Genomic DNA, 16255 nt, shown 5'->3' with positions numbered 1-16255 from the left:
GAAAATTTTCTTGCAAGTTGTTTAACAGTGCACAGTAACATGAGGGCAACGCTCCTCTCTCTCTTCTGCCAACAATAGTTTACACAACTCAATGCTGAGCTCAAGCTTCTTTAATCAAGGCCTTTTCAGGGTTCAAGTCAACGCTTGCATTCAAATACTGAAACCGATTAGTAATTCTAACAATTAAAGTGAGTTAGTTTAAAGAAACTGTGGGAAGCTTTGCTGTGGGCCAATTTCCTGAAATATCACAAGCTTAGTAATGATTTAAGCATTTACCTATTCTACAGCCAATTACTAAAATAATGAATCTATCATTTTTGACTAATTAATACATTTTCAGATAATATCAACCGCATAAAACACTTCAATTCCTGAAGTCGTAATTGTCAAATGTTCCAATATTTTAGTTAAAGGTGCTCTAAGTGATGTGACGCGTTTTTTAGGCTACAACATTTTTTGTCCAATACAGAAAACATCTCCTCACTATGTGCTAGCTGCCTGTCTCCTGAACACACTGTAAAAAACATCTCACTATCTGCTAGCTGCCTGTCCCCTGAACACACTGTAAAAAACATCTCACTATGTGCTAGCTGCCTGTCCCCTGAACACACTGGGGACAAGCAGCTAGCAGATAGAGAGGAGATGTTTTTTTAAAAAATGTAGCCTAAAAAAACGCGTCACATCACTTAGAGCACCTTTAACAAATGAATGAAACAATTCAGGCTGATGTAGAACATACTATTGGGGTTATTATTGGAAACCGATGATTGAGAATAAAGTAGGAATATTTGAAGGAAGAAATGTAATGATATGAGGGGTGCAATTTTGCATGAAAAAGTTATTAATATATAATAACGCTAGAAAAAAGTAATATTTCCAGAATGACTTTGACATACATAACTTGAAGACATTATCTTTCATTTGACACACAAGCTGGCAGATTTATGGCACCTTTTAGAGATAATGTAATACATTTCATATTATAATAACTATTCTAATGATACAACTTTTGTGAAATTCTTACTTTATCTCATATTATTAATATTCAAGTTAATGTTCAACTACTACAACTTTGAAATCACTAACTGGGGATGAAATTACTTTTATATTAGTGTCATGTGTAGAGGTCGACCGATTCATCGGTTTTGCCGACCGATAGTTGATTGGTGGAACTATCGTTATCGGCAAAAATCCATGCCGATAGTTTTTCCTGGTTGCGTCCGTTGCTGGAGCGGCTGAGAAGCGCACGCTGTCATTCATTACACAGTACACAGAGCTGAGAAGGGTCTGCTGGCATCATGCATTACAATAGCTCCTCTAGAGGCAGAATAAAAAAGGATCAGTGATGCCTCGTGTTGTTTATTTTCGACACGTGTTACTGCGCGCTGCACGAAGAGCACATGCTGTGCGGAGAAGGCTGACATCAGATGCGTGTTTAAAGCATCGACAGCAAAAAGGTTTGTTATATCATTATAAAGTTATTCATTTGTTGAATAGATGCTGCATTAGCAGAGAAAGAACAGCACAACAGTATGTTTGTTTGTTTGCTTTCGAGGCTGAGATGACGCTAAACATTAGCAGTAGGCTAACTAACCTCAAGCGGTTAAAACACTGACAAAAATGAACGCAAGTCCGACCCAAATGGTCCACGATCCGTCTAGTGGCTGCCGCTGGAGAAATGAGATGTGTAGAATCGACAGCGCATTCATTTTAAAATCCTCAGCGGAGGAGCATCAACAACTGCCCGAAAGCACGGTAGCATTATATTGTGGCGAGAGATAGAGAGAGAGACTGGAGAGAGAGAACATTATATGGTGGAGGGAGATAGAGAGAGACTGAAGAGAGAGAGCGTTATATGGTGGAGAGACAGAGAGAGAGACTGGAGAGAGCGAGCGTTATATGGTGGAGAGACATAGAGAGAGACTGGAGAGAGAGAGCATTATATGGTGGAGAGACAGAGAGAAAAGCTAGAACCAAGCCGTGAATCAGAGAATTATTTTTAAATGATTTTCGCTGATTCATCTCTAGAAATGCGACTGTAGCGAGCATGTCACTATCACTAACGTTATCCACATTAATATTTGCACGCAACAAATGATATATCCAGCTTCAAAAAAGTCTAAAAGTCAGAAGTTAGAATGAATGCATTGTGCAAAGAGTGGTTTCTATGGAGACGATACACAGTGTTGAGTTCCGTTGCTCTGATTGGTTGTAGGTCTATCCAATGAATGCAGGTCTATCCAATGAATGCAGAGGCATTTTTTTTTCCTGGTTCTGTTGGAACACGCCCCATAATCACAACCCAATGGATCGGTTTCAGACTCATATTCTGACTAGAATCTGAGTAGGACCACGTCAGGCTAGGTCTAAACTCTTCTACAGAGAAGAATGGCGCCACTGTTTAGATATTTGGCATACATTTGGGCCTTTTTTGAAGAAATGTAAATAGTTTGTCCTTCATATGAATTATAATGCTCATTATGTTTATTTTTGCACTGGATGACTCCAAATATGTAGGAGAACGGTTTTAGACAACACACATGCTTGTGTAGCATTGCTGTGAGTGTAATATCAATAAATGTGACATTATTATTTTGATTATTGGCAAAAGCGTCTGGACTTTTTTTTTTTTTTTTTGTATGTATTTTGTCAACCGTTTTATCCAGTATCAATTCTAAATACTATCGGTCGATTAATCGGTTATCGGCAAATACGGCCCAACCTAACTATCGGTAAAATCCACTATCGGTCAACCTCTAGTCATGTGATTCCATGTGGGATCGGCCACTTAGTGGCATCACCTGAAATAAATTATCATTTATTCATTCACTATTAAATATGACTTCTTTTAAAATTATGCTTTTATCCGATATTACAATGTTTTTGATCAAATATTTCTTGAAACGTTACAACTTTTACTATCTTGCAATATTTTGATTCTCATTTTTGTTTATCCTTTTCTATTATATTCAGTGTTGGGCAAGTTACTTCCAAAATGTAATACATTATAGATTACTAGTTACTGTCATTTGAGAGTAATTAGTTATATTACAATATTACTGTCTCTGAATTGTAATGCGTTACACTACTTTTGCATTACTTTTGAGTTACTTTCACCAAAATAACAGCAGATGTTTGACTTGGCAGCTAGCTTGTGAATTTAACCACTGGATCAATATAGTCTCATCTTTATCCACTTTAATACATCACAGATTATTCATAATATTTTGTATAATTAATATGAATATGCAAAGTAACTAAAGCTATAAAAAATAGATAAGTAAAACGTACAATAGGCAAGTAGGAGAAAATGAAAATACTCAATTAAAAGTACCTTACAGTTGTATAAAGTACGGCATTCTTGTAAAATTTTTGTTTAAAGCACTTGAATAAGAAATCCATGTTGTTCAGTTTAAAACCGTCTAAAGGGAATTGCCAATTATAGTGTGATTAAAACTCACTATTTACATTATTTACAATACTTGATTTACAGCTGATATGTGAAAAGGTCGACAACCTTATTTGTTTAACAGTAATTTAGTTTTACTGCGAACTGTCACAGGAAGTGCTTTTATTTTGAAGTAGCCTACACGGAAGTTGTCTGTTGTGTACCTTGTGTACTCTTGCTAGCTTACTGAGATGCAACTGTTATGCATGTTGTTGATGCAACAAATACTGTCTATGGATGCAACATGTCCGTCAAGCTAAGTTGCTCACTTTCTTGTTTGTAAAACTGCATCTGTAATAATTATTACCGTTCATGACAGAAACATATTGAACAGTAAATGGTCACAGTAAAAGAAGCGTTTTTGGTGGTCAAGCCATTCCACTACAGGCAGAGTTACTCTCCACGGCTGATAAACTGCAATGATTTACGTGTAACAACCTAAACATTTATTCCCGACATGTTTAAATCTGTCAGCGGCTCGGACACACTGCTGTCCGAGCTGACGTACCGTCACCTGTTGGGACACAGATGTTATGAAATAATACGCACGGCTTTTTTTTCCTCCTGTGAACAAATGCTTCGCGGTGTTGGGAAATTCTTAAAAAATGTTGCGTTAAAATGCGTTGTAACTTGCGTTACTGAGATTGTAACGGGTAATAATATTACCGAAATTTAATTGGTAATGCATTATAGTACTGCGTTACAGCAAAAAAGAATACATTACTGTGATTACGTTACTTTTGTAACGTGTTACTCCCAACACTGATTATATTATATACAGTATATTCCCCCGTTTATTAACTAACTTAACAGTTAACTGTTATCAACAATACACAGGCCAGTGGCAAGTAATGGCCCAGTAAAAAGAGAGAATAAAATAGAAGAATATGATGTCATATCAACATACCTTAAACACTTTGGCAGCAAGTGGATCTTTTTCCAAATCAATATCTAAAGGATCAATATCAACATCCATCAGGTCTTGTAGCAAGTCAAAGTCTATGTCTTTATCTTTTTCCAAAGATGACAGAGGTGGAGCACCTTCGGATAATGAAAACAGCCTTAATATTGCCAAGCAAGCACATTAGGAAAACACACAAGTAAGAGGAACTCTTTCTTTAGCACGTTACTGGGCAATTTTAATGCCAATCAACACATCCGCTCCTCTACTGAGGGAGAGTCCACACACAAGACACAGTAAGGACCAATCAGTGCTTCTCTATGAGAACACAGTAAGTAAAACCACTTATGGTGTCCAAACTGGAAAAAAGAAGAATTCTCCAATGGAATGTCAAATATAAACAAATAATACAAAAATCATAATAACATTACTATGTATCCTTCCAAAAGGCACACATAATAATTATAATAATAATAATAATAATAATAATAATAAACAAACTATACTGTGGAGAAAAACAGAGGAGAACATTTTACCACACAAATACTTGACATAGGGATGATAAAAAGTGTGGAGAAGAAGGACGGGGCTACCCACGCACTTTGGAATACTGAGGAGGTCCCTGTAGTGCCTGCGATGATGTCAGGCACCAGGGCCTCATCGATGCTCTCTACCAGGGGGATGGGGGCCGGCTGGGGGAGTGAGTCGTCTGAATCAGCTCCTGCTGAGGAGGACGAGGCCCCGGCCTCCTCACCCCCCGCCACCTCATCCATAATGTCCAGAGAGCCCGGAGACAGCAGTTCACCTGGGAACACAAGAACGTGTACATGTCCACTTTGAATGAAGTGTGTTTTACGATGCTAAAAGTCCTGATTATTTACATGAAGTCTGGTGGAGATATGCTGGCTCTATACACACTAAAAGTCCTGATTATTTACATGAAGTCTGGTGGAGATATGCTGGCTCTATACACACTAAAAGTCCTGATTATTTACATGGAGTCTGGTGGAAATATGCTGGCTCTATACACACTAAAAGTCCTGATTATTTACATGGAGTCTGGTGGAGTTTGGGGATGGTGATTTCGGGGCTGTTTCATGTTAAATTAAAAGTAGAGGTCGACCGATTAACCGGCATTTTTTACATAATCAGCATCGGCCAACATCAAGCCGATTAATAGGCAGGCGCATCTGCGGGCAGCCTGGTGGTGTTGTTGTGGAACACGTGTTCGACGCACGCTGCCCCTAGAGTCAATTACCAGCAGAGTGAGCAGACCTCACCCAGTGCCTACGGAAGGAGCGGTTTCTCAGAGAAAACGGTAAGGATTAAATTCTTAAAGTCCTATATATTTAATGAAAAACGTATGACATGTTACTGCCAACTTCGAGAAAAAAACACGAATAGGCGACATGACGTTCGGATATTAATAGCTGTCATGTCATGCTGTCATGTCACAATAATTAAGCTAGAATTTTGCAATCACAGACAGTGGATCTGAGACTTTTATTATTTCTTCTGTTTGTGTGTCTATATTTGAGAGGGTTGTCAACTCAATGCAGAGAAAGAAGTTGTAGTTAAAAGAGACCACCGCACCATAGGCTAGTGAAGGACTGGCTTTGCTTTGCTAGCGTCGTTGCTAGGGTTGGTACAGAGTAGACCCGCTGCTAATACGGCACCTGTGCCTTAACGACCCGTATCTACCGGTGTTTCGGTTTAACTGGTTTTTGAATTAACTGGTGATAGAGGCAGATGTGGTGTAGGCGTGGCCTTTCAGGACCCATTCCCGACTAACCAGGAAATAAACATTCTTATAGCTTCGCCTCTATTTTACATTCATTTGTCAATGTCTTGTGAAACTTGACGATAGAAACGAGTTGCTGAGCATTAATTCTGGTCCCGACAGACATTCATGCAAACACTAGCCGTTGTCGTTGCGAAATATCATCCGTTGTCTGGCGACTGTGTCTCGATCTTACTGCAAGCCACGGAGACACCCAGATCGACTTGTGAATTTACATTAGTAAACACTTCAACATTAAAACAACACTGTATCTAAAATGTAAGCAAACTGGGATATGATATATTGTAGGAAAAAATATATGTCTTAATGTAAGTAATTAGCTGGGGAAGTTTCATGTTAATCTGTTATTTATTTTTACCCTATCACATAATGTCATGCAAAATGTGTGGGGATTTGTAATCTTTAAAGGCTGTTTTCTCATACTACTAGAGTCAGAAAACTCAACTGCAGTAGCACTTACACATACATGTGCGTTTAAGCATTAGCCACACAAATACGACACATACTGTATGAACAGAAAAAATTAAATAAAACGAAAAAACGCTGGGATCTAGCTGGGATTCGAACCTTGGATGTCATGGACGAAAAAGTTGACGGACTAACTTACACATGATCTATACCACTACACTACACACCGCTGAAATTGTTTTGTGATTTCTATCCATATATTGGACTCTTAGTCTAAATTCACACAGGTTAACATATGAGAGATATATACGCCCATGTCAACTGGTGATATCACAATTTAACATGGGCAAATGCAAACCTAGAAACTGTAAAGTATAGTTCATATTTGTCACATACCGAAAACTAACTGATGTACAACAAACTGGCATGACCCCACTTAACACTTTATTCCGTTTTGGGGGTAAAAAATGAAACCTGCGTCAACTGATTATAGTTGTGTTTATTTATGTCTGTGTCTACCCAGAATCGCGCTTTTTGTCTAATGGTAGCCTATACACTATTGTTATGACCATATGGCCATTGAATGTTTGTAGCAAAGTGCTGATCCTCGTTTTCTCTCGGGCGACTTATTGTTATGTCTCGGTTAAGTTATGAAGTGAGTTACAGCAAAAGTCTAGTGATTTGAAGTGAAGAACATATGAAGCTTATTTTCTCACAGTTTGACTTTTATTTATCCCACACATAATGTGTTGGCCTACTTTGACAACACAAAATGGTCCTCATGGTATACGATTATAGAAAACTTTGATGTAGGCTACTCGAGAGAGTTTGATAACATTAGATGTTGCTGTTTCAGATTCCTAATATGGGTCTAATGAAATTAAACACAACTATAATCAGTTGACTTGCGGCCCAGGTTGAAGAGATCGTTTGTGCTGAGATAGACCTACACATCAATGATAAATGATCACGTTTGCGCATGACTGACCCCTTACCCCCAAAACGGAATAAAGTTGTAATACAGGCATAATGAATATTAAAAAATGTGGTTGTGAAGAGGCTGTAGCTTAACATAAATAATCTACGTAGCCTACAGAAATATAATTAAATTTCTTAAATGTTTATGTATCACAAGTTAATCGAGCGGATTTTGCCACAGATGACAGCTGTCTCCACGCTGCGTTCAGCTGGGTGTAAACACCTCAAATGTAGTTTATTTTCTTACAGGCTCTATTTAAATATTAACAGATCTCAATACGCTTAATCCATGTTGTACTGTTATTGAATTAACTTGTGATGCCGTTGCAAGAACGAAGACTGACAACTTAGGTGGCTGTGTCGATGCCTGTTCACAATTGGCTACTGCAAACGTCAGTGTGTTTTCCAAAACTTTTCCGTTATCAGTGTTATATTTGTAGCCTCTCATTCCGTTATTAATCTGACTTCAAGTTGATTTGAGATTCTTTCATTCAGGGATAAGTGAAACATACTTTCTGAAGTGTTCGCACGTAATGTTTGTGGCGATAGCAACGACTGATGCCAGATTCATTTGTGACACAACTTCTATCCCGTTGATTGTGTTTTATACTGAATTCTACGGACGCGCATCATTCTCATCACTATGGTAGTCTACACTACACACTATTACTCATTCATCACATTTGGACAGCACTGTCAAACTCCCATTTTTTAACGATTTGGATATTAGGCGCAGGTGTGGAAAGGTGAAATATCAGGTTTGTGCTGGTGTCTTTGTTGTTAGCTTGTTTGTTATAGGCCTACCTATAGTTTGGACACACTAGATAACCAAAACAAATCGGTGTGTCCGTGGTTTACAGAGACCGTGGTAGAGACACACTTGCCAGACAACGAGTGATATTTTCGTAACAAAAACGGCTCATTTGTTCATGTATATATGTCGGATCCAAATAAACTACTGTCCCAGCAACCCATTCCTACCGTAATGTTTTCAAATCAATGTGAAAATGACGCAAATTGATCCGAATTGTTTACTGCAGCGGTACAGCCCCGCCAGCAACACATATCACCAGTTAATTTAAAAACCAGTTAAACCGAAACACTGGACCGAATAGCAACGTGGATTTCTGTGAGTCATTTCGGCGCCACTGATATGCCTGCGTTGCTCTCTGATGCTCGAAAACGAATGTTAGAATAACAGAAACATCGCAGCATGTGACGCTAGTTAACATTACACTCGTCAGCAGCTAATGTTAGCCTACCGTTAGCTAGCAGATGGATTAAACACGATTAAAATTCTGACAGCTAAACGGTGTAAAGTGTGATTTATTTCACTGTATATGATCCAACAGCAGCATGTTAAGCAGTGTGCAGCTGCCGTTGTCTACTTGTCTGAAGAACAACACAGACGGTGCGTCGCGGTGCATTCAAAGTTACAAACCAAAAATACATGTTTCAGGACAGTTTTTGGGAAGATGGAAACGTTTTTAGCCTTGTATCACTTACAATGCACTGAATTATTAGCTGATTTATAAAACAAATGTTAGATTTTATATCTATACCTATCTATAAAATGACTTTGAGAAGATACTATACAAAAATACTAACTTAACCTTGTATTTTCCCCCTTTTTTACTCATTAAGTCTGATGGCTGAAAAGAAAACCACCCCCTTATGGCAGCGCTTCACCCAGCCAACACCAAAACAAAGAAATGCTGCTGGTTGCTACTGTGCGTCAGCACTACTATTGTTAAAATGGTTAATTTATTTTATTGTTCTCAGATGTGCACTAAACTTTATCTTTTCATTGAAAAGTTTATTTGACAAAGTTTATTTTCTTTCTTTCTTTTTTCCCGTTTTGTTTATTTATACAATATACACTACCGGTCAAAAGTTTGGGGTCACTTAGAAATTTCCATTCCACTCCATTCCAGACACAATACCTGCGGTGATCAGTTGTATTGTTTTTTTTAACCAGGGCAGCAGTTTTCAGATTACATTATGTGCTTACATAATTGCAAAAGGGTTCTTGACTGTTGTAGAAAGAAGTGGCTGAAGAAACACTTGAAATCCATGCTTTTTGGTCTAAACGTCATACCCAAATTAAAAGTGGTACAGCTCCCATATACTTTGACACTCAGGGGTGTGCCTGATATCATTGGAAAGGAAACATTCTCAAGTTTTTGTTACAAGTGTCAGGGCGATTCTAGGCCTTACTGACACAGAGTTACAGAGGTTAGAATGGAGATTTTATATTTCTGTCCAAGTTATAAATCTGTAAAATTATTAAAATACACTGCTGTAAACACATCTGACAGGTGACAGACAACACAGCATTAGCCACGTCTCAGCTTACTACAGAAAAAAATTCAGAAGCTAAAAGACTCAAAAATGGATTTTATATGAATTCTTTTCTACAAATATGTCTGTGCGTTTTTTTATGTAAATAAAAAAGCCAAAAAACTACAAAATACAACACTTCTCAAATACACAAACAAACCCACATCAATCACCTTTCCAATGATATCAGGCACACCCCTGAGTGTCAAAGTATATGGGAGCTGTACCACTTTTAATTTGGGTATGACGTTTAGACCAAAAAGCATGAATTTCAAGTGTTTCTTCAGACACTTCTTTCTACAACAGTCGAGAACCATTTTGCAATTATGTAAGCACATAATGTAATCTGAAAACTGCTGCCCTGATTAAAAAAAACAATACAACTGATCTCAGCAGGTATTGTGTCTGGAATGGAGTGGAATGGAAATTTCTAAGTGACCCCAAACTTTTGACCGGTAGTGTATGTTTTTACATTATACATGTTTAATGTAAGTATACAAGTGCAGACTGGTGTTCAAGTGTTCAATAAATGTTTTTGTTGAGAAATTTTGTTTGTATCTTAAGTACTTATTAGTGTTAAATTTTATCTTTCAAATAGAGGTTAAAAACAAGCAAATATCGGCCAAATATGATCGGCAGCATATATCGGCCATCGGCCGACCCTGATTTCAAAAGATCGGCATCGGCCTGAGAAAACCCATATCGGTCGACCTCTAATTAAAATGATCTTACTCTTTAACTAAAGGTCCATCTCTGTAGGGATCCTTTCCATATTGTTGTCAGACACTTAGAATAATAATCTGAGTCTGTCAGTTGCAACAACAGAACTTTTAGTGGACATAAATTCAAGGTGAGCAATTGCCCTATTAACGAACATTGTAGCTTGTTTTTCTGACTGCTGAAAGGCAGCGGTCTCGCTTAATACTGGAACAATGTCAAAGATTGTCATTTCCATCAGTTGTCAGTAGCTCCCCACCCCCAACGGCTCTTCAATGGCTACAGAAAGTAAAGCATGTCTACATGATGCAATACATGACTGCCCCGCTACAGCTAAAAGTGCGTATTTTTGGGCGCCCCGATAGCTTAGTTGGTAGAGCGCGCTCCCATATATAGAGGTTTTTTCATTCCCCCCTCTCTCTCCCCTTTCATGTCTTCAGCTGTCCTGTCAATAAATAATCTTAAAAGTGCCTATTTTTATAACAAAGTGGGCACCAGTTATTGACTATCTTGGTTGGGATCTCTGTACCTGTAAACCATTAATTTAATTTATTCGTATTATTCAATCTATTTTTACTTTGTCTCATCACTTATCACAAAATGTTTCCTGGGGTCTTGAATATCTGTACATAACTTCATGGCAACGCAACCTGTAATTATTTAGAAATGTTTCAGTGTGGAAAGTGGCTGACTGACCGACCACATCAACAGAAACTATTTGATGCTCAGGTAAAATGTCATTGGGAAAACCTGTCACCTTACCCCCTAAATAAGCCCATTTTACACATTTCCATTTCATCAAAATCTGAAAAGAAAGGAGAGATGTAGACCGCCTCTCTTTTCACCTAACCTCAACTCTAAAAGTCTCTTGTTTTAATCTACTTTTAGGATGTGCAAGAGAGTAAGATCCATGTCACTGCTATCTTTCCCAGAGATCTGAATCATAGCAACACAGAATCCTCAGCATACAGCAAGATACAAATAAAAAATATATGCTGCTCTACAGCCAGACTGAAACTCAAACAACTATTTGTGTCAGACTAAACATTTTTCAAACTGATCAAACACCAGTCGCTAAAAAACCTCAGACACAAGCACAACAACTGTTTATCAAGTCACAGACATCAACCGACACCAAACTGAACTCACCTGCTAGGATGTCCTGTAGCATACATGTGAGGGAATACTGTGCCCAGGCGCCCCCCCAGGAGATGTCCCCCCGGTTAAAGTCCGTCCCCACAAGCAGTAGCAGCAGACGCTCCAGCTGCTGCTCAGACACCACCTCACACAGGTGGATTGTGGGTCTTGTGGCGTTGGCTATCCTAGCAAGGACCTGAGGGGGTAACAACATGACTTATGTATGGGTATACACAGACTACCAAATGTAAAGAATCCATACCCATGTGTCAGATGAATACCTTGCAGACAAAAAGCAGCAGGTCAGCATGGCAGGTGAAGTCCATGGAGAGGAGGAAGAGGGCCAGCTTCTGCACCACAGAGATGCAGCGTTCATGGGACAGAGTGAAGGGCAGAGGTTCTACTTCCGGGGCTTCTTTGGCTGTGGTAGACTCAGTGTCCAACGTGGAGCGGGGCCATTCGGCAGTCCGCCGCAGACGAATCAGGTCTTTAAAGTGCTGGAGGAGAGAGGCAGGGCAAACAGGCACTTATTCATATACTGCATGAGATACACAGATTTGTTATCCAAACCCAAGGATAATGAGAGCAGCGAGAGTGAACCATAACAGCATTGTTGGGGCAATCAGCTGAAAGATGCTAAAAAAGCTCTATAGATTTGGGGGGGAACTGCAGAGTTGACTGATAATTCTCTGGAGGTTCTTCAATGCGAGTGTTACCTATCATTATACAAAGGGATGTGATCCATTGTTAATATATACAAAACTATTTGTGAAGTGAAGCTTTGATATTCCCCTAATATTGTGATGTGTCTCAGCACTCGTTGTTTACCCTTATGGAAAGCTGTATCAATAGGAGTTGCCTAATTTCACATCTCTACAGCCTGATAGGTATAATCCCATTGTAATAGACCAACTAAATGATGGCCCAAACTACAAAACAACAATCTTTAACAATCTAATGTACATCATTGTCTTGATACTTTTTAAATTGTGTTAGCATGCAACTCACAAAGACAATCCATTACAAAACACTAGTACAGTGCCTGTTGAAAATGTTCCTGTTTGGAACGGGCTGTTGCTTGGTCTGTGGTATTGCTGCTTGTAGAATTCATCAAAAACCAAATTTTACCCCAAAATGATTTACAGAAGGACTCCAAACCACTTCATATGCAACTCCCCTGTATAGCCTACTACTGACTTACAGTGTAGGCTACGTCTACATCAGAGGAAGACATTGCACTACTTTACAGAGAACGGGGCGGATTCAGAATGTAATCACAAAATATCACAATGAAAATGTGGAGTAATCAGACATTCGCGTCATGGACTCATGGCAGTGCGCTCTGTCTGCCTCTGTTTAGAAGTGGTGAATGTAAGCTAGAGCAACATAATACGATATAGTGTCTGGCTTTTGTTTGATATTTAGTGTTGGCAAATGGCTTTTTATGGAGTTTCCTCTTGGGGAAATAATAGACATGGAAAAGCCAGTGTTATGTAGCGCCCATTTCCACACGCACACACACACAGCTTTATTAGATAGATATGCTAGGCCTTCTTTAAGAAGTCATTGTGCGTGACCGTGTGATGTATGTATGCATGTACAGCAGCGTAGCATCAAGTGTTACCTTGGATGTGGCTTGTTTGAGCTTGGCCTGTTCCACCAGCAGTTTGTAGGAGGAGCCTTTGTTGCTCTGGATCTTCTCCTTCTCAATCTGCTCCACCAAAGCTTTCTGTTTTGCTTTCAATAGATTTAACTGCTACAATAAAAAGTGCATGATAAATATAAGCACTGCAAAGGCATTTGTCCAGACAACTCATTTCATGGTGCAGCTTTATGAGAAGAGCAAATGAGTTAAACAGACACAAGAAAAACATTTTCCTGGGCTTTCCAATAAAGGACTTGTACCGGATCTGTATGCACATTTACACATGTTACGTTGTATCAGACTATTTGAAGAACACATTTGTGAGTGTGGGTCTGAAGATGTCTGAATGAGACACATTTACCTGCTTGTGGTGGACCAGCTGCTTGCGGATCTTGCGTGAGTAAAGGCGGTCCAGGCTGCTGCTGCCTTTAGCGGACCGGCTGGAGTTCTGAGACTGAAGGCTGTTATTGATGAAGCTCCACTGAATACCTGAAGGACAGAGCAACAACACTCAGCACTGCACTGCTGTGGGGCAGAGTTCTGGAGGTAGCTGAAGAAGTGTCAACTACATGCAGAGGTGGCGTTTTATGAGTGCTTTGAACAAAGAAATAGACAGGGAAACTAGTTATTTTACTGTGTAGTAATAAATATGCATAGCCTACCTGTCTGTATAAGTAGCAAAATTACGTTCTAGTGCATAATTGTGGTCATACAAGTGCAATAATTAGTTATTCTAGTGCAATAAGGGCAAAGTGACATTGTATTTATTTATTTCACTTATTTTAGAAGGTGTTGTTGGCTGTGGTTGGTTTTATTCCGTTTTGTTTCCCTGTCTTTTAACACTAACAGATTTCATGTTAAAGTCCCTGTTGATTGGATCCCTCAGGTCGCTGTAGGAGAAAGAGTCCCCCGGGAAAGAAGTGACAGAGAGGGAGTAGAGGAGTGATAATAAAGTGTTTGGCTGGTGTTTAACTGGATGCACTGTGTGCGTTGCTGATTTTCTAATAAAACCAAGCTAGGCGAAGCTAACAGTCGGTTACAGCACTGATCAGGAGCAGCACTCTTAAATCCCGGGACCCGCTGTCTATTTTTGGACGGCCCGCTCCCAGCCGCAGCCCCCCGTTAAAACCGCCGGCTCCCGCAAAATTTATGTTGGGTCCCGCGGGATCCCAATGCAGTCCTCTACTTTAACGGCTCATAATGTGTGTAGTTAATTTGTAAATTGTACCATTTTCAACTGAATGAGATTTGAGCAGCATAAGATATTTTTATTTTACTACTTCAAAAAGTAAAGTCGGTGGAATAAAAACTGTAGGTGTCAGACACAAAGTGAATTCAGCAGGCATGAAGGACAATTGTGCAGTTCATATACCTGTAAAACTTCTCTCTCGGTCTTTCCCTCCAAGGTGCTTCTTCCCACCTGAGGCCTCATCTTCTATACTGGCTACATAGTCCAACAGCCTGGAAACCAACATCACTACCCAGCTGATCATGGGGATATCTAGAACACCTGGCACACGCACACACACACACACACACGTAAGTGTACACATTCACGAAGACCTACACCTTGTTGTGTGATTTCTGCTCCAGGAAATATCATCAAATTGTTCTACGTGTCACATGTCTGGAGGGCTTTGCTATGCATTAGTTCCCCTGCCACAGTGATGGTTGCTTTACCTTCCGTCCTGCGCTGAGCAGCAGCTTGTGGCTGCTGCAGTGGAGACAGCAGGCTGTCCAGGAGGTTCAGGAGGCCCTCTAACACACCACTGTTACTTAAGGATCTTTGGCCAATGCAGGACAGGAGCATGAACACCCTGGGATCAAACAAGATGGAAAAAAAATACTGCAGTTAATAGCGTCCAGCATCACCTGGACATAGACTCAGATAGGCAGTGAACATGAAACACGGCTGTGTTCCATCTATCAAAAGATGTCTGCTGGGTTACAGAGTAGACAAATCAAATTGTCCAAAATGCTGACAGAGACTTTTGCAGTTGTTGGATTCTTGAATCTCTAAAGCAAAATGCTTTTATGCAAAACATTTCATAAATAATATCAAAATTGGGGCTGGGTGGGTTAAGAAGCCATAAACTGCTAAGTCCCTGGTTCAAATCTGGCCACGACCCGCACCACCTGCTGTCATTGGTGCTCATACAGAAACCTCATACAGGTTGACAGTTATGGACTGTCACTTCCAGATGCTTCAACTAACTAGAACATAAACATTAACTTGGATAATATGTTGCAACACAGACTGGGGAGAGAAGTCTACACACTAATTTGTCTGCTCCAGCAGGTGCATTTTAAAAACATACTGTAATTTAAATTAAAAGGCCAGTTTCCCCATTTCAGTGTGAACCTTAGGGACGGAGAGTTAAAGGGTGTCATTTGAGCGCAAACCATACTGGCTAGTTTTATTGTGAGGTATACCAAGAAAGAAGCCGAGCAGATCAAGGATGGACTTAAAATTAATAAGTACCACTGAGTGAGTCTGCGATCATCATTATTTCAAACAGCACTGGAATAATGTGAATAGAAACTGTGGCAAGTGTATGGAAATTGACAGCGCCTACCTGTCCTGAGGGAAGATGAGCAGTTGTTCAGAGTTGTAGAGCTCCTGCAGTACGTTGGAGAGGAACTGGCCCCACCAACGCTCACCTCCACACAGCTGAACCAACAGGAGGCCGGCGTGAAGCCGGATCTTAGGCGTCCCGCTGATGCAGAGGTGTTTGAAGAGCTCCTCACAGGCCTGGGCATGGAAGGTACTCTGGAGCACCGAGGGCACAGAGTGGCCTGAACATACACAGACACATCAATGAAGTGTGAACCAACAACGTGAGCAGAACGCTGTCCATCTTCCATGGGTTAAATTAAGGG

General features: G+C 39.8%; 1 protein-coding gene across 4 annotated transcripts in view; it reads right to left on the bottom strand.

Annotated features, from left to right (window-relative positions):
- birc6 (baculoviral IAP repeat containing 6) overlaps positions 1-16255 on the bottom strand; it is a 157411-nt gene that overhangs the window by 103901 nt on the left and 37255 nt on the right. For 2 of the 4 annotated variants that reach the window (XM_028603907.1, XM_028603909.1), the window contains exons 30-38: positions 15952-16171; positions 15056-15192; positions 14748-14885; positions 13737-13864; positions 13355-13486; positions 12012-12227; positions 11743-11926; positions 4951-5154; positions 4356-4489 (exon numbers count right to left, since the gene is read on the bottom strand). In XM_028603907.1, coding sequence (XP_028459708.1) covers positions 4356-4489; positions 4951-5154; positions 11743-11926; positions 12012-12227; positions 13355-13486; positions 13737-13864; positions 14748-14885; positions 15056-15192; positions 15952-16171 — 1493 coding nt within the window. The remainder of the gene's footprint in view (positions 1-4355; positions 4490-4950; positions 5155-11742; positions 11927-12011; positions 12228-13354; positions 13487-13736; positions 13865-14747; positions 14886-15055; positions 15193-15951; positions 16172-16255) is intronic. The other 2 variants (XM_028603910.1, XM_028603908.1) reach the window with 2 other exon arrangements.

Source organism: Perca flavescens, chromosome 17 (assembly GCF_004354835.1).
Source record: "Perca flavescens isolate YP-PL-M2 chromosome 17, PFLA_1.0, whole genome shotgun sequence".
In the NCBI taxonomy this organism is placed as follows: Eukaryota; Metazoa; Chordata; class Actinopteri; order Perciformes; family Percidae; genus Perca; species Perca flavescens.
This window is presented reverse-complemented; position numbering and strand designations above follow the sequence as displayed.